Source organism: Tachyglossus aculeatus, chromosome 21, assembly GCF_015852505.1.
Source record: "Tachyglossus aculeatus isolate mTacAcu1 chromosome 21, mTacAcu1.pri, whole genome shotgun sequence".
In the NCBI taxonomy this organism is placed as follows: Eukaryota; Metazoa; Chordata; class Mammalia; order Monotremata; family Tachyglossidae; genus Tachyglossus; species Tachyglossus aculeatus.
Genome location: NC_052086.1, coordinates 75,926,796 through 75,948,920, shown reverse-complemented (window position 1 = coordinate 75,948,920; position 22,125 = coordinate 75,926,796). Strand labels below are relative to the sequence as shown.

Below are 22,125 nucleotides of genomic sequence, written 5' to 3'. Positions count from 1 at the left end.
AAGTGGGGATTCGTTACCGGTGGGCACACGGACCTGGGAACCCTAAGGGGGAGAGGCCGAGAGGCCAATCAATCGATCAATCAATCATATTTACTGAGCTCATACTGTGCTCAGAGCACGGTACTAAGCTCTTGAGAGAGTACTACAATAAACAGACACAGTCCCTGCCCACGAGAGCTTACAGTCTAGAGGGGGAGACAGACATTAATATAAATAAGTACACTATGGATATGGACATTAGCACTGTGGGGTTGGCCAAGAGAAGCAGCATGGCCTAAAGGATAGAGCACGGACCTGGGAATCAGAAGAACCAGTGTTCTAATTCCAGGTCTGCCTTTGTCTACTGTGTAACCATGGGCAAATCACTTCACTTTTCAGTCCCTCAGTTATCTCATCTGTGAAATGGGGATAAAGACTGTGAGCCCCAAGTGGGACGTGGACTATGTCCAACCCGATTAGCTTGGATCTATCCCAGTGGTTAGGCAGTGCCTGGCACGTAGTAAACGTTTAACAAATACCATATAAAATAAAAAAAGGAGGGATTAGCTCTGCAGGTGTTGAGTAGGAAATTGTGGGCAGGGAATGTCACCGTTTGTTGTTATATTGTACTTTCCCAAGCACTTTAATACACTGCTCTGCACACAAAAAGTGCTCAGTAAATACGATTGAATGAATGAATGAAATTAACCCTTAGCAGTTGTAGCATGGGGGATTCAGGATCTCCGGTCGACCTTGCAAGGGAGAAGGATGTTGGCTTTTGGAGGTCATGACTCCTAGGAGGGAAGGAGCCTGGGAGAGCAGGGGAAAACTACAAGGGTTTGAGCAACAAGGGGCCTGTGGGGGGTTTGTGTTCTATGAGCACGTGTTTTACTTTTGGGGGAAGCGGTCCTTTTCGTGGGAACTTGGAGAACAGCAGGCTGTAACTCAAGAAAGCTCTCTGGGTTTATACTGTTCTTGGTTAGGGGGCTAGTCGGTGGATTCACATAGAAATCATTTTGAAGCAAGATATGGTCCCCATTCTTGGCAGCCTCTGGTTGCTTGGGGCTTGGACTGGCCCTGATCAGGAGTCTTTGGGGCAAGCAAAAGGGGACAAAATGAAGTCACTTGGAAGTGGGTTTCCAGTGCTGGGGAAGGGACTGTCTGGATCACCCTGGAAAAGGGAAAAGAGTAACCCCACAGTGGAATTTGCTGGACTTTTTCCCCCTAATTTCCCAGCAAGGAATTGGGGTTTGACGGCTTATAGTCCTGTGAAGTAACACTGAAGCACATAACTGACTTGTTTGTATGAGCTTGGCTCAGTGGAAAGAGCACGGGCTTGGGAGTCAGAGGTCATGGCTCTGCCACTTGTCAGCTGTGTGACTTTGGGCAAGTCACTTAACTTCTCTGTGCCTCAGTTACCCCATCTGTAAAATAGGGATTATGACTGTGAGTCCCATGTGGGACAACCTGATCACTATGTATCCTCCCCAGTGCTTATAACAGTGCTTTACACATAGTAAGCACTTAACAAATGCCATAATGATGATTATTATTATCCCAAAAGCTCCGTAGGGACCAACGTCAACCAATGATACTTATTATTTCTTTTTTTATGGTGCTAGTTAAGCTCTTACTGTGTGCCAGTCATTATACTAAGCACTGGGATAGGTATGAGATAATCAGCTTGGACACAGTCCATGTCACACATGGGACTCACTGTCTTTTTCCCCATTCGACAGATGAGGGAACTGAGGCACAGAAAAGTGAAGCGACTTGCCCATGGTCACATGGCAGACAAGTGGCAGAGCTAGGATTAGAACCCAGGTCCTTCTGACTCCCAGGCCTGTGCTCTATCCCCTAAACCATGCTGCTTCTCACTTACTGAGGGCTTACTGTGCACAGAGCACGGTACTAAACACTAGAGAAATTACAATACAACATAGTTGGTTGACACGATCTCAGCCCGCAAGGAACTTACAGTCTTTGGGGGGAGACAGACATTAAACTAGGTTAGGGCTAGGGGAGGGAAATAGTAGAATATAGGAATATTGACATAAATAAATAATGTGGGGCTTGGCTGAGCACTTTACAGTTCATTGTCAGCAAGGAGATTATCCACTCTCTGGATTATCAGCGGCTAGATTCTCAACCCTCATCAACTTGGGAGGCTGCTTCCCTCTGACCTTCAATCTTGCAACATACCAATCAATCACATTTATTTAGGGCACTGTCCCAAGCACTTGGGAGAGTACAACACCCTGCTCACAACGAGCTTACAGTCTAGAAGGAGGCACACAACATCCCAGGCATTGTTTTCTTCAGGCTCCACTACCTTATGGCTGTTCCTCCCATTTCTGATCCTGGGACTGTCTTGCACATTCATTCAGTCATATTTATTGAGCAGTTACTGTGGGCAGAGCAATCACTTAGCCGAGATCCAAAGTCATCTCACATTAGGCTGTGGGTTCCTCTGAGCAAGGAATGTATTTGTGCAGGATTTAGCTCTTATCTTGGTACATTGCAATCCGAAGATGCTCAGTAAACACCATCCCTACTATTGCTTCCCATTTTAATGATCCACATTGCCTCTCCCATTAGCAAAATTAAGGGGCAATGACTAGATGTGGATCAACTTAAGATATATGATATTCACCCCACTCCCAATCCACAGCACTTGTGGGTGTACCTTTAAATTACGTATTATAAATTACTTAATTATTCATATTAATGTCTGTCTCCCCCTCTAGACTGTAAGCTTGTTATGGGCGGGGAATGTGTCTGCTAAGTCTGTTGTTTTGTTCTCTCCCAAGTGCTTGGTACAGTGCTCTGCACATGGTAAGCACTCAATAAATTCCATTGATTGATTGATAGATTGGTGGGTTGGAGCCAGACAGTTGTTTCTGCATAAGGTAATAATAATACTAATTATTATCACATTTGTTAAGCGCTTACTATGTGCCAAGCACTGTTCTAAGCACTGGGGTAGATTGAAGATAAGCAGGTTGTCCCAATGGGGCTCACAGTCTTAATCCCCATTTTACAGATGAGGTAACTGAGGCCCAGAGAAGTTAAGTGGCTTGTCCAAGGTCACATAGCAGACAAGGGGTGTGGCCGGGATGAGAACACATTGATTCATTCAATCATATTTATTGAGCGTTTACTGTGTGCAGAGCACTGTACTAAGCGCTTGGGAAGTACACGTTAGCAACATATAGAGACGGACCCTACCCAACAATGGGCTCGCAGTCTAGAAACCCATGATCTCTGACTCCCAAGCCTGTGCTCTTTCTACTAAGCCACACTGCTTCCTTGGGGTCTTGAACAGGTCTCCCTTAATGCTGGGGAATTGTTCAGCTGCCTTAGGCAATCAGCAAACAGGTCAGATCAGGCTGTCTACTAGCTTGGTGTCAGGGACCAGTTTTCACCAGCTCAAGTCCTGGCACGGAGGAGGAGGAAGAGGAGGTAGTGGTGGAGAGCCTGCTTGCTGGAGTCATCCTGAATCCATTATTTTAGTGGCTTCAACTACCATCTCTATGTGTATTATGTCCAAATGTACACCTCTAGCCCTGACCTCTCTCCTCCTCTACAGTCTCACGTTTCTTCTGGCCTTCAGGACCTCTCTACCTGGTTGTCCCGCCGAAACCTCAAACTTACTATGTCCAAAACAGAACTCCTCATCTTCCCACTCAAACACCATCCTCCTATTGACTTTCCCATCACTGTAGACAGCACCACCATCCTCCGTGTCTCCCAATCCCCAAACATTAGCATTATCCACAACTCATTTCTCTCATTCGACCCACATCCGTCTCCAAATCCTGTTGATTCTACCTTCGCATCATCTCTGAAGTCTGCCCTTTTCTGTTCATCCAAACTGCTACCATGTTGATCCAAGCACTTATCATATCTTGTCTTGAATACTGCACCTGCCTCCTCACTGACCTCCCTGCTTCCAGCTTCTCCCCTCTACAGTCCATGCTTGTGTCTGGCTGCTGCCAGGATCATTTTTCTACAAAACTGTTCAGTCCATGCTTCCCCACTTCTCAAAAACCTCCAATGGTGCCCATCCACCTCTGCACCCAACAAAAACTCCTTACCTTTGGCTTTAAGATCTTGACTAAGCTCTCCCCTATTCAACCTTCCGTGTCACCAACACACTCACATCTGTACCCCTTAAGCACTTGATATTCACCCCACCCACAGCCCTTAGGCACACATCCTTACCCTCTGCCATTTCCTCTCTCTGTAATTTATTTTAATGCCTGTCTCCCCTCCTAGACTGTAAGTTCTAGCAGACAGGAATATTGTCTACCACCTCTGCTGTATCATACTCTCTCAAGCGGTTGGTACAGTGCTCTATGCCCAGTAAGTGCTCAATAAATATCATAGATTCATAGTGGCAAGGAGTTAGAAGACCCTCATTTTTCTTGTTTGCAGTCTCCCTGCAAGTGGGAGGACCAAGCTTACTCACATACCTGGGCCTCCCCAGACCTCTTGAAGGCAGTGTAGACCATGCCAGAGTGTCCCATCCTGGGGACCAGGACCATGCCTGACTCCAGGAGTCAATATGCCCTCTCCTTATTATCAGCAGCTGGCTGCTTTGCAGCTCCACAGAGTTTACATTTTTTTCTCCATCTGAAAGTTAATACTATTTCTTTTTTCCTCTCAGGGACCCTTGGAAGCCTCCAGAGGATTTGCTCTTGAGTCACACAGTAAACATTGGGCAATCCTCAGGAGAGATGCTTTCTCCTAAATAAGGCAGGGGGTGGGAGAGAGGAGGAGGTGGCTATCCCCCCCGACAGGCCCTAATCAGACTCTAGGTTTCTGGGGGAATGCCTCCCAATTATGTAAGAGCCTCTCCTCCCCCATCCAGCCCACCCCTCCCACAAGCACTGGCCCTCTGTTCATCATGTTGTTTCATGTTCAGGGCCAGGTGCACTCTTGCCTCAGAAATCCTTGGCCGGCTGAAGAAGTTTGTGCCTCCAGTGCATTTTGGGGGTGGGGGAAAGGTTGGGGGAAGGCGACATCATGAAAAAGACAGTGGCACTGAGGAATCTTCATGAGGCTGAAGGGCAGTTTTGGTCACCCCTTCTCAGGAGGCAGAAGTGATCTTCTCTAATCATCTGAGTCTCCTTGAAAATCGCCCTCCTCCCCGCCTAGACATGGATTGAGTTGGAATGGGAGGGGTCACCTGATTTTGAAGAACCCCAGTGCTCTGGCTCAGCTTAGATCTTCAGTCAGGGCCACGCCAGCCTTTAAGTTGCTCCCTGTGACTCACCTCCTGCCCCTTACAGTCCTGGGCTCCAAGACTGCACTGAGGAAGGGTAATGGCATTTGTTAAGCGCCTACTAAGTGCCGACACTGTACTAAGCCCTGGGGTAGACAGAAGCTAATCAGATCGGACACAGTCCCTGTCCCCCAGGGGGTTCATGGACTTAGTCTCCATTTTACAGATGAGGAAACAGCCACAGAGAAGTTAAGAGGCTTGCCCAAAGTCACACAGCAGGCAAGTGGCTGAGCAGGGAGTGGAACCCAGGTCCTCTGATTCCCAGGCCTGGGATATTTCCACTAAGCTGCGCTATTTCTCCAATTCATTGGGGCAGAAGGTCACATCGGCCGTTCCATTGTCCCAAAGTCTCAGAGACCTCTAAGGGGTGGTGGATTCAAGCCGAACTGGCTGGGATGTCGTCCTCTAGACTGTAAGCTTGTTGTGGGCAGGGAATGTGTTTGTTTACTGTTATACTCTCCCAGGTGCTTAGTACAGTGCTCTGCACACAGTAAGCACTCAATAAATACGATTGAATGAATGAATGAATGAATGAAAGAACGTTCTGAGGACTCGGGCTTGCAGGTGGGGGTGAAGAGAGTCCCCCACGCAGTCCTGGGGTTTGGGGGAAGGGGCAGTGGGCACCCCCCTGCCTTTGAGGAGGCACCAGGCCCAGGCCTGGCTCTGGGATTCCAGTTATCTCTCTCACACGCTGGCCGGGGCAAAGTGGTTTAAGTAGTCCCTCAGTAAGCTAGAAATTATCCAGGAACTGTTGCCGGCCTGGAGCCGGGCTTTTCCATTTATTCATTCATCTGTATTTATTGAGTGTTTACTGTGGGCAAAGCACATACTAAGTGCTTAGCACTGTACTAAGCACTGGGGGCTTTTCCCTCCAGATTGGCTGAATGATTGTGGTCCTATTAAAGGAACCCACAAGGCCCAGCTCACCGGCCAATTTCCCTGGGGAAGAGAGGCAAGAGAGGAAGTTAAATGTTCACTGGAGCTCCCACCTGCTCAGCTTGTGGGGGGTCTCTACTTGGGGGGTTGGGGTGAAGGGGCCAGACCACCAGCCTGTAGGCACAGCCACCATCCCCTTGCATGCCCCTTCACATAATAATAAGGATAATAATAATATTAGTCATTGTACTATCAAGCATTGGGGCAAATACAGAATAATCATAGACTCAGTTCCTTTCCCTATAATGGACTCGGAGTCTAAGGGGGAAGGAGATTTGGTATTTTATCTCTATTTTACAGATGAGGCACAGAGAAACTATATGATTTACCCAAGGTCACATGGCAGGCAAGTTGGAGAGCTGGAATAATAATAATAATGACATTTATTAAGCGCTTACTATGTGCAAAGCACTGTTCTAAGCTCTGGGGAGGTTACAAGATGATCAGGTTGCCCCACGGGGGGCTCACAGTCTTAATCCCCATTTCACAGATGAGGTAACTGAGGCACAGAGAAGTGAAGTGACTTGCCCAAAGTCACACAGCTGACAATTGGCAGAGCCAGGATTTGAACCCATGACCTCTGACTCCAAAGCCCATGTTCTTTCCACTGAGCCACGCTGCTTCTCAATCAGAACTCAGGTATCCTGGCTCCCAGTCTTACGTTCTTTCCACTGGGTCACACTGCTAGTGTGAAGCCAATGTATTTTTGTTTGGTTGGTTGGTTTTTAATGGCATATGTTAAGTGCTTACTCTGTGCCCAGCATTGTACTAAGCTCTGGGATAGATACAAGCTAATCAGGTTGGGCACAGTCCCTATCCCTCATGGGGCTCACAGTCTTCACTCCCATTACACAGATGAGTTAACCAAGGCACAGTGAAGCTGTGACTTACCCAGGGTCATGCAGCAGATGAGTGGCAGAGCCAGAATTAGAATCCAGGTCCTTCTGATTCCCAGGCCTATGCTCTATCCCCTAGGTCACGCTGCTTCTCAGTGTTCCTGGGGCCCTTGCCAGTCTGAGATGCTGCTTGCCCTGGGGCAGCGGAGATTCCTCAGCCCCAACTCCAGCCCCAAACCATGCGCAGCTCCAACCCCAGACCAAGGCTGGGGGGTCAGAGGTTTCTGGAAAACTGAGGAAACGGCAACTCAACAACCCCCAGACGTTGCAGACCTGGGGCCATTCATTTATTCATTCAATCATATTTATTGAGCACTGACTGTGTGCAAAGCATTGTACTAAGTGCTTGGGAGAGTACACTATAACAATAAGCAGATATATTCCCTACCTGCAACGAGTTTACAGTCTAAATGTTCAGGATGGAAATCCACACCTCTGGCCCAAAGCTTGACAACTCCGAGGCTTCTCTGTGGTGTCTTGCACCTGGCATAGTGGACAAAGCATGGGCCTGGGAGTCGGAAGGTCATGGGTTCTAATCCCAGCTCCACCACTTGTCTGCTGTGTGACTTTCAATCAATCAATCAATCAATCGTATTTATTGAGCGCTTACTATGTGCAGAGCACTGTACTAAGCGCTTGGGAAGTACAAATTGGCATCACATAGAGACAGTCCCTACCCAACAGTGGGCTCACAGTCTAAAAGGGGGAGACAGAGAACAGAACCAAACATACCAACAAAATAAAATAAGTAGGATAGAAATGTACAAGTAAAATAAATAAATGAATAAATAAATAGAGTAATAAATATGTACAACCATACATACATATATACAGGTGCTGTGGGGAAGGGAAGGAGGTAAGACGGGGGGATGGAGAGGGGGACGAGGGTGAGAGGAAAGAAGGGGCTCAGTCTGGGAAGCCCTCCTGGAGGAGGTGAGCTCTCAGCAGGGCCTTGAAGGGAGGAAGAGAGCTAGCTTGGCGGAGGGGCAGAGGGAGGGCATTCCAGGCCCGGGGGATGACGTGGGCCGGGGGTCGATGGCGGGACAGGCGAGAGCGAGGTACAGTGAGGAGATTAGTGGTGGAGGAGCGGAGGGTGCGGGCTGGGCAGTAGAAGGAGAGAAGGGAGGTGAGGTAGGAGGGGGCGAGGTGATGGAGAGCCTTGAAGCCCAGGGTGAGGAGTTTCTGCCTGATGCGCAGATTGATCGGTAGCCATTCGAGGTTTTTGAGTAGGGGAGTAATATGTCCAGAGCGTTTCTGGACAAAGATAATCCGGGCAGCAACATGAAGTATGGATTGAAGTGGAGAGAGACACGAGGATGGGAGATCAGAGAGAAGGCTAGTGCAGTAGTCCAGACGGGATAGGATGAGAGCTTGAATGAGCAGGGTAGCGGTTTGGATGGAGAGGAAAGGGCGGATCTTGGCAATGTTGCGGAGCTGAGACCGGCAGGTTTTGGTGACGGCTTGGATGTGAGGGGTGAATGAGAGAGCGGAGTCGAGGATGACACCAAGGTTGCGGGCTTGTGAGACGGGAAGGATGGTAGTGCCGTCAACAGAGATGGGAAAGTCAGGGAGAGGACAAGGTTTGGGAGGGAAGACAAGGAGCTCAGTCTTAGACATGTTGAGCTTTAGGTGGCGGGCGGACATCCAGATGGAGATGTCCTGAAGGCAGGAGGAGATGCGAGCCTGGAGGGAGGGGGAGAGAGCAGGGGCAGAGATGTAGATCTGGGTGTCATCAGCGTAGAGATGATAGTTGAAGCCGTGGGAGCGAATGAGGTCACCAAGGGAGTGGGTGTATATTGAGAACAGAAGGGGACCAAGTACTGAACCTTGGGGAACCTCCACAGTAAGAGGATGGGAGGGGGAGGAGGAGCCTGCAAAAGAGACTGAGAAAGAACGACCGGAGAGATAAGAGGAGAACCAGGAGAGGACGGAGTCTGTGAAGCCAAGGTCAGATAACGTGTTGAGGAGAAGGGGGTGGTCCACAGTGTCAAAGGCAGCTGAGAGGTCGAGGAGGATTAGGACAGAGTATGAGCCGTTGAATTTGGCAAGCAGGAGGTCATTGGTGACCTTTGAGAGGGCAGTTTCCGTGGAATGAAGGGGACGGAAGCCAGACTGGAGGGGGTCGAGGAGAGAGTTGTTGTTGAGGAATTCTAGGCAGCGCGTGTAGACAACTCGTTCAAGGAGTTTGGAAAGGAATGGTAGGAGGGATATGGGACGATAACTAGAAGGTGAGGTGGGGTCAAGAGAGGGTTTTTTTAGGATGGGAGAGACATGGGCATGTTTGAAGGCAGAGGGGAAGGAACCAGTGGAGAGTGAGTGGTTGAAGATGGAAGTTAAGGAGGGGAGAAGGGATGGAGCGAGAGATTTCATAAGATGAGAGGGAATGGGGTCAGAAGCACAGGTGGCCGGAGTAGCACTTGAGAGGAGGGAGGAGAGTTCCTCTGAGGATACCGCTGGGAAGGATGGGAGAGTAGCAGAGAGTGTTGAGAGCCGGGGGGTTGGAGAAAGGGGGGAAGAGACTTTGGGGAGGTCGGACCTGATGGATTTAATTTTGTTAATGAAGTAGGAGGCCAGATCGTTGGGGGTGAGGGAAGGAGGAGGGGGAGGAACTGGGGGCCTGAGAAGGGAGTTGAATGTACGGAAGAGCTGGCGGGGGTGATGGGCATGGGTGTCAATAAGGGAGGAGAAATAGTTTTGTCTGGCAGAAGAGAGGGCTGAGTTAAGGCAGGAAAGGATAAACTTGAAGTGAACGAGGTTGGCATGGTGTTTAGACTTTCGCCAGCAGCGTTTGGCAGCTCGAGCATAAGAGCGAAGGAGGCGGACAGTGGCAGTGATCCAGGGCTGTGGGTTAGTGGTGCGAGAGCGGCGAAGGGAAAGGGGAGCGAGCGAGTCTAGCTGAGTAGAAAGGGTAGAGTTGAGAGCAGTAATCTGCAAGTCACTTCATTTCTCTGTGCCTCAGTTGTCTCATCTGTAAATGGGGATTGAGACTGTGAGCCCCATGTGGGACAGGGACTGTATCCAATCTGATTAGCCTGTATCCAGCCTAGCACTTACTGCAGTGCCTGGCACATAATAAGCACTTAGCAAATACCATAATTATTATTATTATTATTATTGTCTGAGCGCTGGCAAGACATTCCTGGACTCCTCAACTGGAAGTCCCCTGCAGCACCTCAGCCCTTAATGGGGAGATAAGGAGGGGCCCATAGCAGATCAGAGGTCAGCTGATGGCAGTCAGTCACCCTGATACTCCCCCCAAGTGGTTGTTTGCATCTATTCAGCCTCTGGTCTGTCTGGGGGACCATACTGACCATGTAGAGATACACTTGAGGGGTGGTTAGAGCAAACTCGGGCCTTATAACCAGGTTTCTGTCTCAATAACCTTGGCATTATCTTCGACTGTTTTCTGTCATTCAACCCACACATTCAATCTTTCATGAAATCCTGTCAGTTCTACCTTCGCGGCAACTTCAGAATTAACCCCTTTCCTCTCCATCCAAACTGCTACTACACTAATCTAAGCATTTACCATAACCCTCCTCGGACACCTGCATCAGCCTCCTCGCTGACCTCCCAGCCTCCTGTCTCGCCCCACTCCAGTCCACACTTCACTCTGCTGCCTGGAACATTTTTCTAAAAAAACATTCAGTCCATGTCTCCCCACTCCTCAAAAACCTCCAATGGTCATTGAACCACCAAAGTATCAACAGGAACTCCTTATCATCAGCTTCCAGGCACTCAATCACCCATCACTCTCCTACCTCACCATGTTGATCTCCTACTACAACCCGATCTGTACACCCCACTCCTCTGATGCCTACCTACTCACTGTACTCTGATCTTGTCTATACCGCTGCTGATTCTCCTTCGGGCCTCAAACTCCCTCCCCACCTTCAAAACCATCCTAAAAATCTCACTTCCAAGAGACCTTCTCTGCTTAAGTCCTTATTTTGCCTTGCAACCTTCCCCTCTGGATCGACTATCCACTTGGCTGTGGACCGTTTAAGCATTTTGATATTCAATCCAGTCCCATAGCACTTATGTACATATCCTTATACTCTACTATTTCCTCCTCTTATAATTAACTTTAATGTCTATCTCTCTCTGTAGACTGTAAGCTCCTTCTGAGCAGGGATCGCGTCAACCGCCTCTATCGTACTGTACTTTCCCAAGCACTTAGTATAGTGCTCTGCACTCAGAAAGTGCTCATTAAATACACTGATTGATTTGAGCACTAGAAGAGAGTTAGATGCACTTTAGAGAATGACCCCAGCTGTTCTTAATGATATAGTCAGAAGGGTCAGGACAAGACACTTGGTAAAGCGGAGTTAGAACAGCCAGACCAAAGAGAGTTTCAAGCCACTTGGAATACAATCAGTGTTATTCCTCAGCCATTAACTGGAGAAAGTTCGGAGGATAAAGAAGAGGGTGGTGGCCATGGGCATGCCACAGAGATAGAGTGCTTCAGGGACTTGGACACTGAAGTGGAAAATCAGAGGCTGGAAGGAAGATGGGGAAGCAGCATGACTTAGTGGGTAGGGAATAGGCCTGGGACTCAGAAAGACCTTGGTTCTAATCCCAGCTCTGCCACTTGTCTGCTGTGTGACCTTGGTCAAGTCACTTCACCTCTCTGTGCCTCAGTTACATCATCTGTAAAATGAGGAGTAAGATTTTGAGCACCATCTGGGACAGGGACTGTGTCCAACCCAATTGCTAGTATCCATCCCGGCATTTAGCCCAGTACCTGGCACGTATTAAGCACTTAACAAATACCATTAAAAAGAAAATCCTGGTCCTGCCTCTTCTAAGCTGTGTGACCTCGGTCAAGTCACTTCACCTTCCTGGGCCTCAGTTTCCCCGTTTCCTCGAGGGGTTGTGAGGAGGCAGAATCAGGGCCAGGGAAGCCCTTTCCCAATAACAAAAGAGGGTGGGAAGGATCAGGTGAGGAGTGTTAGCAGGGACTGACCCCACTTGCCTGCCCTGCAGACGCTGCAAGAAATTGTCCAGACGGAGAAGACCATCAAGATGCTGGAGAGGGCCATCCTGGCCAAGGAGTGTCCCATGAAGCTGGCTCAGACACGCCTGGAGTGCAGGACCCACCGCCTCAACATGGAGCTCTGCCGGGACAGCTCACAGTACAGGCAAGCTGGGGGACGGGATGGGGAAGGGCCAGCATCAGGGCCAGGGGGCCAGAAGAACGGCAAAGGGAGAGAGAACATTGACCAGCCCCTGAAAACCACTCACCTGAAGCCCGGTGATGACAAGAGTTGTGGTATTTGTTAATAATAATGATAAAAAATAGTAATAGTAATAATAATCGAGAGATTTGTTCAGCACTATGTTCTAAGCACTACACTAAGGACTGGGGTTGATGCAAGATCTTGAGGTCCTTGATGGGGCTCACAGTCTAAATAGGAGGGAGAACAGGTTCTGAATCCCCATTTTGCAAATGAGGGAGCTGAGGATAGAGAACTTACGTGATTTGGCCAAGGTCACACAGCAGGCAAGTAGCAAAGTCGAGATTAGAACTCAGGTCCTCTGATGCTCAGGCCCAGGACTCTTTCCACTAGATCATGCTGCTTCTCTAATACTTGTGGTATTTGTTAAGTGCTTACTACCTTCCAGGCTCTGTACTAAGCACTGGGGTGAATACAAGCCAATTGGATTGGACACAGTCCCTGTCCCACATAGAGTTCACAGTCTTAATCCCCATTTTAGAGATGAGGTAACTGAGGTACAGAGAAGTGAAGTGACTTGCCTAAGGTCACACAGCAGATGGGTGGCAGAGCCAGGGTTAGAACCCAGGTCCTTCTGACTCCCAGGCCTGTGCTTTATCCATTAGGCCATACGGCTTCATAGTTATGTGCTTTCTCTGGACCAGCTCTATACTGAACCCTGGGGTAGAGAGGAGATCATCAGATGGGGCATGGGTCCCTGTCCCACATGAAGGCCCGTCGACTGATTCCAGCCATGGAAGGTGTGGGGAAAACCCAGCTTTCTGCTCCCACACCTAATCTGCAGAGACTCGGCAGGGTTAGGGAGATGGCGGGTGGGCTTCGGGGAAAGTTCAGTGAAGGCGTCCCTGGTAGGAGAAGTAGTCACCATTGAAACGGTTCAAAAAGTTCAAACAGAAACTCTTATCACAGACTTTAAAGCCCAAAATCAGCTCTCCTCCTACCTTACCTCGCTGACTTCCTATTGCAACCCAGCCCGCACATTTAGCTCCTCTATAGTGCCAACCTACTCACTGTTCCTTGTTCCGTTGTATCTCACCGCCAACCTCTTGCCTTCATCCTTCCTCTAGACTGGAACTCCCTCTTGTGTGACAGACCTCCACTCTCCCGATCTTCACAGCCTTACTAGAGTCACGAACTTCTCCAAGAGGCCTTTGCCAATTAAGCCCTCTTTTCCCCTACTTCCTCTCTTCTGCATCACCTAGGCACTTGGATCTGTTCCCTTATTTTAAATGCAATTTATTAAGTCTTTAAAGCACTTGACCTTCCCCCATCCTCAAACCCACAGCACTTATGCACATAATTGTAATTTATTCATTTATTTTAATGATTGTCTCACCCCAAAACTGAGAATTCCTTGTGGGCAGGGAACTAGATCTAATTGTAGTCTCTCAAGTGCTTAGTACAGTGCTCCACACACAGTAAGTGCTTAATAAATACCGCTGATTGAACATTAGACAACTCATTCGTTGATCACTGATCTTGGGTTTTTGGACCATTTGTAACATGGTCAGTGGCTGCACACAGATTCACTTAAGGAATATATCTATGGAATAGGTTTTCCTTCCCTTCCTTAAATTTATATTAGTTTCTGTCTTCCCCCACTAGATTATAGACTCCCTGAACACAGGAATTGTGTCTTACCCTTTTCTTCTCTCACAAGCACTTAGTGTAATGCTCTGTACACAGCAAGTGCTCAATAAGTACTACTGGTTGATTGATTGATTGACAGAGCAAGGGTCTGGGAGTTGGAGGACCTGAGATCTAGTCCCGGCTCCGCCTCTTGTCTGCTGTGTATCTTGGGCCAGTCATTTAAGTTCCCTGTGCTTCAGCTATCTCCTCTGTAAAATGGGAATTATGACTGTGAGCCCAACATGGGACATGGACTGTGTCCAACCTTATTAGCTTGTATCTACCCCAGCGCTTAAAACAATGCCTGGCCCATAGTAAGTGTTTAACAAATGCCATAAAATAATAATAAAAAAAAACCAGTAGAAGCTATATAGCACTCCTGCAGTGGGGGCAAAGAATGCCTCTATCTAGAGAGGACCTCACATTCTGAGAGCTGGTGAAAACAGTCCTTGCATTAATTGATCCTGTCCTGCCCTGGTCAGCCAGGCCTCAGCTGCTCCAGGGAGCAGGTGGAGTGCGGGCATCTAATCACGAGGCGGGCGTCATGGTGCCCTTAGGCTTTCGGTTCCAGCCTCCTCTGAGCCAGACCAACATGAAAGAGCTAGGACTCCCTTCAGCCACCACTTCAGCTCCTTATTTATCTTAGCATGTCTCACTTCTGAGCACTTCAAATAACATAAATATCTCACCACGGGCGTCCCCTCTACCCACCCAGGGCTGGGGAGGGTGGCTTTTATAGCAAGGGGACTCTGGAAAAGGAAGAAAGCTTGCTCTCATTGGTGAAAGGATGAGCTAAAAGAAAGAGCAGGGTGGGGTTGAACGCTTGGATACTTCTCCCACTGACTTTAGCTGTGTTACTTTGGATAAATCACTTGGCCCCTCTGTTCCTTCAATAAAATGGGAAATAATGCCTGCCAAGGATTTTGGGTGTTACAAAGATCTGATGCTGATAAAACGTTTGAAGATGGTGCCAATGACTGGGATCGCTCTGAGGAGAGAGAAGATCTAAGTGTGGCCAATAATCCCCTCCATACAGCATATAAATATTGAATTTTTAAAAATGATATTTGTTAAGCACTTACTGTGTGCCAAGCAATTTACTAAGTGTTGGGGTAGGTATAAGGTAAAAGACAGTCCATGTCCCACATGGGGCTCACAATCTTAATCCCCCATTTTACAGATGAGGCAATTGAGGCACGGAAAAATCACATGACTTGCCCAAGGTCACACAGAAGGCACGTAGTGGAGCGGAGATTAGAATCCAGGCCCTTGGACTTCTCTTTTATGGATGCAGCTGCTTGCTGCGGTGCCTGTCTCTGCTTTCGATGTTGCCTTTTGGGCTGCCCTCTCAGCCTCTGTCCCAAATGGGCTGCCCCATGCCTATTGGCCTGCCAATCAAATCAGTAGGCTTTATTGAGCGCTTACTGTGCACTAAGCACTTGAGAGGGTTCGGCAGAGTTGGTAGACATGATCCCTGCCCACTAGGAATTTACAACCTAGTCCACCCTCTCTCATCACCTGACAGCGTTTCACTGGTGTGCCACAGTGCTTGAGGATTCACTTCGAAATGCTGTTTCTGCCCATCCAATTTTAACACTGGCAGCAAGAACATTTGATGTGGGTCTCCCAGGTGCCAGCCACTGAAACTTATGGCAGGGATTGTGGCTCCAAATTCTACTCTAACTTCTCAAGCATTTAGAGCAGTGCTCTGCACACAGTAGATACCCGATTGATACTATTCAAAGGTAGGTAATAGGCCTGATGGGAACTAACCACAGAAGTAAAGGAAGTTGGGCCCTGCCTTCAACAAGCTTACTATCAAATGGGGAAAGGAAGCAGACAAAAATGACAAACATCAAACAGGAGTCAGAGATTGGGATAAAAATGTTGTCTAATTCTTGGCTGAATGAATCAGAGACTTGGTGGGGTTGGCCTCCTAGCCCAACTCCTCCTACCCCCATGGTATTTATAGGGATATTTCACCCAGGAAGTGACGTTCGCTTTGACTTCCACCACCTTCCTTAGGCTCCATGTGGGACACTGAGGCCCACAGAGGGCCCATGGTGTGATTCTGAAGCCCATGAAGCAGAGGCAGGGCAGGGAAGAAGGCTGGGATTCTTTGGTCTCTTGGCACACTGATGTTCCCCCCTTGGCAGCCAGAGCTGGGAGCTGGGATCGAATGTGACCACCTCTGCCAGCTCTGACTCTTCCTGCTCATTTCTCCAACTGGACTCAACCCAGAAATTATTGGAGAGGCTGGTAGAACCTAGCCGAGAGAGAAATCTCACTATCCCAGTGCCTGACCCTGATAGAAATGATCTGCCCACAAGATGACTCCCTCTGGGATTCTTGGTCTTCCTGCTGCCATGAAGACACCAAGAGAAATGAAAAAAAAAAAAAAACTGAGTGAAACCCCTTTCTGATCCTCAAACTCCAACAGATTTTGAGCTGAGGGATGTATGGGTCTTCTTCAAAGAGTTTTGCCTTCCCTTGCTCTGAGAAAGAGCAAGTAGTGAATCAATCAATATGAGAAGCAGCGTGGCCTAGGGGATAGAGTGTGGGCCTGGGATTCAGAAGGAGATCCAGTGCTGGCTCTGCCACTTGTCAATCAGTCATTCATATTTATTGAGCACTTAACTGTGTGCAGAGCACTGTACTAAGTGCTTGGGAGAGAACAATATAACAATATAAAACATTCCCTGCACACAACACACTTTCAGTCTAGAAGAGGACACTTGTCTGCTGGGTGACCATGGGTGAGTCACTTCACTTCTCTGGGCCTCAGTTACCTCATCTGTAAAATGGGGATGAGACTGTGAGCCCTTTGTGGGACAGGGACTGGTTATCTTGTATCCACCTCAGCGCTTAGTACAGTGTCTGGCACATAGTAAGTGCTTAACAAATACCATAAAAATAGCATCTACTGAGCTCTTACTCTGTGGAGAGCATTGTCCTAAGCACCTTCTTTAATGGTGTGTCTTAACTACTTAATATGTGCCAGTCTGTATTCTAAGCACTGGAGTAAATACAAGGTAATGTGGTTGGACACAGTCCATGGCCCACCTGAGGTTCCCAATCTTAATCCCCATTTACAGATGAGGTAACTGAGGCACAGAGAAGGTAAGTCACTTGCCCAACGTCACACAGCGGTCAAGTGGGGGAACTGGGAAGGTACTTGGAGAGTACAAAAAAGTTAGCAGTTAAGATCCCTCCTCTCAAGCTGTTTACAATCTAGAGGGGTAGTCAGACATTAAAACAAATTACAGAGTAATTAGTATTTAAAACTATATACAGAAGTACTGTGTTGGGGAGGGGCAAGGCATGAGTGTGTAAGTGCTTAGGAAGTAAAGATTCAAATGCATAGGTGATGCAATAGTGAGGGAAATTGAATGGGGGGAGATGAAAGGTTAACAAGGGAAGGCTTCCTGGAGGAGATTTTTGAAGGGCTGTGCATTGTGGTTAGAGCATGGGCTTGGGAGTCAGAAAGTTTTGGGTTCTAATCCTGGCTCCACCATTTGTCTGCTGTGTGATCTTGGGCAAGTCACTAAACTCCTCTGTGCCTCAATTACCTCATCTGTCAAATGGGGATTGAGACCGTGAGCCCCACATGGGACAGGGACTAGATTTGCTTGTATCCACCCTAGAGCTTAGTACAGTGCCTGGCACATAGTAAGGTGCTTAACAGATGCTGTCATTGTTATTATTTGAAGATGGGGAGAACAGTAGTCTGCCGGACGTGAAAAGAGAGGGAGTTACAGGTAGGAGGGAAGGAGTGGGCGAGGGGTCGGCAGCAGAAGAGATGCGAGTGAGGCACAGTGGGTAGTCTGGTTTTAGAGGAATGAAGTGTGTGGGCCGGACCGTACAGGGAGAGGAGCAAGAACAAGTAACGGGGAGATGGAGTGCCTTAAAGCGGGGGCCGGACCGTACAGGGAGAGGAGCAAGAACAAGTAACGGGGAGATGGAGTGCCTTAAAGCGGATGCCTGCTGGCCTGAAAGATTCAGCTTCCCCCGCAGCTGTTCCCCAGGGGCCCTGCCTCTGCCTTGTCCACGGAGGTACTGTGAAGGAGGCCAGGGAGAAGGGCACCCTCCTCGCCTGCCTGACCCTGCCGACACCACCAGACTTCTCTGGCCCGGTCCAGATGGCAACGGGGGAGCCGTGGGGTTGGGAGAGGGGAGGATTCTGTGGTCTGTGACTCACCCCACTCCATTTCCCCGCGCTTCATTGTGCTTTCTCAGCGTCTATTGGCAAAGGTCACGGAATGCCACGGAGGGAAATAGAACCGTGGGCGAGCGGGTCTCTGGGAAACTCTGCCCCGGGAAGCAGACACTCTTTCGTATAAATGTTATCAAAGTTTATTTGCTGTTTATTCCAGAGGAAGTGTAGCTGTTGGCAGCGTTCCTCTGACCCTCTGGGTTGCCAACTGTACAGCTGAAGGAATCAGATAGAAAGCAAATTAATAAAGGATGTTTGGCTTAGCAGTGTTCTGTGCTGGACTGAAGCGAGTGGGGCTGAGGCTGGAAAGCCCATTTTGTGGAGCCCTTGGCTCACCCCACGAAGGGACGGGAGGATTTTTCAGAATACGGCACCAAAACGGAGTTAGAATACCACGGGAATGGAGGAGAAACGACAGGGGGCTGAGGAGGGGAAGCGGGTGGAAGCAGGATGGGCCCTCTCAGCATGGCAAACAGCTGCTCTGAAACTCGATCGGGACCCAACCCAACCAGCATTTTACTCTGGGCTTCCTGCCGTCTCTTCAGGGAGTTGCTGCTAGCTCCATTACTGGGCCCCCGAGAGCTGATGATAATAATAATAACTTTGGTGTGTGTTAAGCGCTTACTATGCGTCAAGCACTGTTCTAAGCTCTGGGGTGGATACAAGCTAATCAGGTTGGACGCAGTCCCTGTCTCACATGGGGCTCACGGTCCCAATCCCCATTTTACAGATGAGGTTACTGAGGCACAGAGAAGTGCAGTGACTTGCCCAAGGTCACACAACAGACAAGTGATGGAACTGGAATTAGAACCCACATCCTTCTGACTCCCAGGCCCACCTTCAGTGCAATGTCAGGGTGCTCCAGCCCATTTCCTACGTGCTTTGGGGCCCTGGCCTGTTGCCTTGCCCCTTCCCCAGGAGGCAGAGAAGAGAGGGGAGGAGGTGCCACTCCTGGGCCAGGTGGACGAAGGAGTGGATGGACCTCTGATTCAAGATGGACTGCTTGAGATCATCTGAGGGTCTTGGTCAGCCTTTCTCTCCTGGTTCGCCGAGAGTTGGGCCCCCAGCCCAAGTGGGGTGGAGAGTTTGGGGCTGAAGATGCCACCTCCAACCACCCCGGGCTCTTGGCATGGTACTGCCCATCCTGGCAGGCAGAGGAGGGGGCCTGGGTTGATGTGGCCAAGATGGCTGTGGGCCTGAAGAGTCCTTGGCAGTCTCTTTTACAGATTCCTTGAACTTGAGGAAATCTTCAGAGGGCACCTCAAGGTTGGGATGGTCATCCACCTCCCCCGGCCCCAACTACATGCCTCAATTCTCCCAGCTAGATGACTCAATCCTTTTCTTGACCTCCAGGACAGGAAGTTCCACAGCCTCCTCGGCACTCGCTCTTGAACTGGGCCAGGAAGTTCTGCCTGTTGTCTCACCCAAATCCTTCACACTGCAATGCAGTCCAAACCCTATTTCCTCTTGTTTGGTCCTCTATGTAGAGGCTGGTCTCCTTAAAGGCTGTTTTTCAACCGGCTCTCTGCCTGGTCTTCCTGAGGCAGACTGTGGCGCTCCCTGCCTTCTGAGCCCTCGTGAAATCCCACCTCCTCCAGGAGGCCTTTCTGATTAATTTTTCTTCTCCCCAGGTTGTGTGCTGCCAATTACCACCTCCTCACTGTTGCACCCACAGCCACCTGTAACACTTTTGTTCCTATACATTCCTGTACTGTACTATTTAAGCACGCATCTACCCATCCACCCCTTTTTCCATTCTCTTCTTCATCATCAGTAATTGACTTATATATTCATTTTTTCATGGTATTTGTTTAGCACTTACTGTGTGTCAAACACTCTTTTAAACGCTGGAATAGATTGAGTTAATCAGGTTGGACACAGTTCCTGTCCCACCTGGGGCTCAGAGTCAAAGTAGGGAGGAGAAGAGGTACTGAATCCACATTTTACAGCATGGCATAGTGGGAAGAACACGGGCCTAGGAGTCAGAGGACCTGGGTGGTCTAATCTCAGCTCTGCCAATTGTTTACTGTGTGACCTTGGGCAAGTCACTTAACTTCTCTGTGCTTCAGTTTCCTTAACTGCTAAATGGGGAGTAAATCCTACTCTCCTGTGAGCCCCAGTGGGAGACAGATTGGGTCCAACCTGATACACTTGTACCTCTCATTCAACCCACATAATCAATCCATCGCTAAATCCTGTCGGTTCCACCTTCACAACTAAAATCTGCCCTTTCCTGTCCATCTAAAGTACTACCACATTAATCCAAGCACTTATCCTATCCTGCTTTGATTACCGTATCAGCCTCCTTGCTGGCCTCCCAGCCCTCCTGTCTCTCCCAACTCCAGTCCATACTTTGCTCTGCTGTTCAGATCATTTTCTTACAAAAATGTTCATACCATGTTTCTCAACTCAAGAAACTCCAGTGATTGCCCATCCACCTCTGCATCAAGCAAAAACTCCTCACTGTTAGTCTTAAACTACTCAATCACCTTGCCCCCTCCTACCTCACCTCGCTACTCTCCCGTTACAACCCAGCCCGTGCACTTCACTCCTCCAATGCTAACCTTCTCACTGTACCTCAGTCTCCTTTATCTCACTCCCGACCCCTTGCCTCTGTCCTGGAAAGTCCTCTCTCCTCAAATCCAAATTCAACAATCCAAATCTCTCCCTTCCTTCAAAGCCTTATTGAAGGCGCATCTTCTCCAAGAGGTCTTCACTGACTAAGCCCTCCTTTCCTCTTCTCCCACACCCTTTTGCATCATCCAGACTTGCTGCCTTTATTCATTCCCCCTCCCAGCCCCACAGCAATTATGTACTTATTTGTAATTTCTTTCTATTAATGTCTGTCTCCCGCTCTAGAGTGTAAGGTGGTTGAGGGCAGGGATAGTGTGTTTATTGTTACACTGTACTCTCCCAAGTGCTTAGTAAAGTGCTCTGCATGCAGTAAGCGCTCAATCTATATAAATGAATGAATTAACTCAGTACAGTGCTCTGCACACAGCAGGTGCTCAGTAAATGCCAGTAATTAATAGTCTCGATCTGCTCTGCTCTGTCCTGGCCACAGGCTTGCGAATGAGGTGCTGGTTATTGATGACACATTACAGGCCCTGAAGGTGCGCCTACACGAAGTCCAGGCCCACCTGCAAGTGCTCATCCTTAATAAGTCCCAGCTGGAGCACGACCTGGCCGTCAAAGCCAACACACTCTTCATCGACAAGGACAAGTGCATGCCCATGCGGAAGACCTTCCCCAGCACTCCCCGCCTCGTTGGCTACACCTGAGACCCTCCTCTCCACCGCCCCCACCCCCCATGACACCTCACCCCATCCCCCAGCCAACCTGCATCATGCCACCGTGCTAAAATATCAAGGTTCAAAATCGGAAAGAGACATTTCCATTTGCTCCCTTTTCTCTCCTGAAAGGAAACGAACCAACCCAATAAATGGACAAAAATCCAAGTAATCCTTGAGCTCCTTTCCTTTGGAGAAGCTAGATTCCTGGGGGATCTCAGGAGAAGAGGCTTTGCCTCACGGGGAGCGCAGTTCTGTGTTGGAACAACAAGCCAGGCCCTGGAAGGATTGTGTGAAAGCTAGGCGTGCCACCAGAAGAGAGAGTTTGGGTCTGGGGGAAGTTGCAGAAGGGAGAGTATTTTTCTCTGCAATTTATTTTTATGCTTATTCCCTTTTCGCCTCAGTGGGTTACAGAGACAGTAATGTGGCTCTGTGGGTGAAATCTGCACCACTTACTCTTCTTGGGTAAACTTTTAAAAAGTAAATCTTGCATGGAAAGGCAGAGAGCAAGGGAGAAGGAGAGGAAAACCTGGGAAATTTCTGGAGTGCACACACACACACACACACACACACCAGGCAATAAGCTTGAATCATTCACTATACCTTGGTTTTGTCTATAGCTTTTATTCCCAAAGTGCTCTCATATTATTTAGCTCAT

At 48.8% G+C, this 22,125-nt stretch overlaps 1 protein-coding gene across 1 annotated transcript in view; it reads left to right on the top strand.

The window, feature by feature from the left end:
* TEKT5 (tektin 5) overlaps positions 1 to 21,635 on the top strand; it is a 61,774-nt gene extending 40,139 nt beyond the window's left edge. Inside the window, exons 6-7 of the mRNA XM_038763539.1 lie at positions 12,085 to 12,239; positions 21,242 to 21,635. Of these exons, the coding sequence (XP_038619467.1) occupies positions 12,085 to 12,239; positions 21,242 to 21,458 (372 nt within the window). The 3' untranslated portion in view covers positions 21,459 to 21,635. The remainder of the gene's footprint in view (positions 1 to 12,084; positions 12,240 to 21,241) is intronic.
* The last annotated feature ends 490 nt before the right edge of the window (positions 21,636 to 22,125 follow it).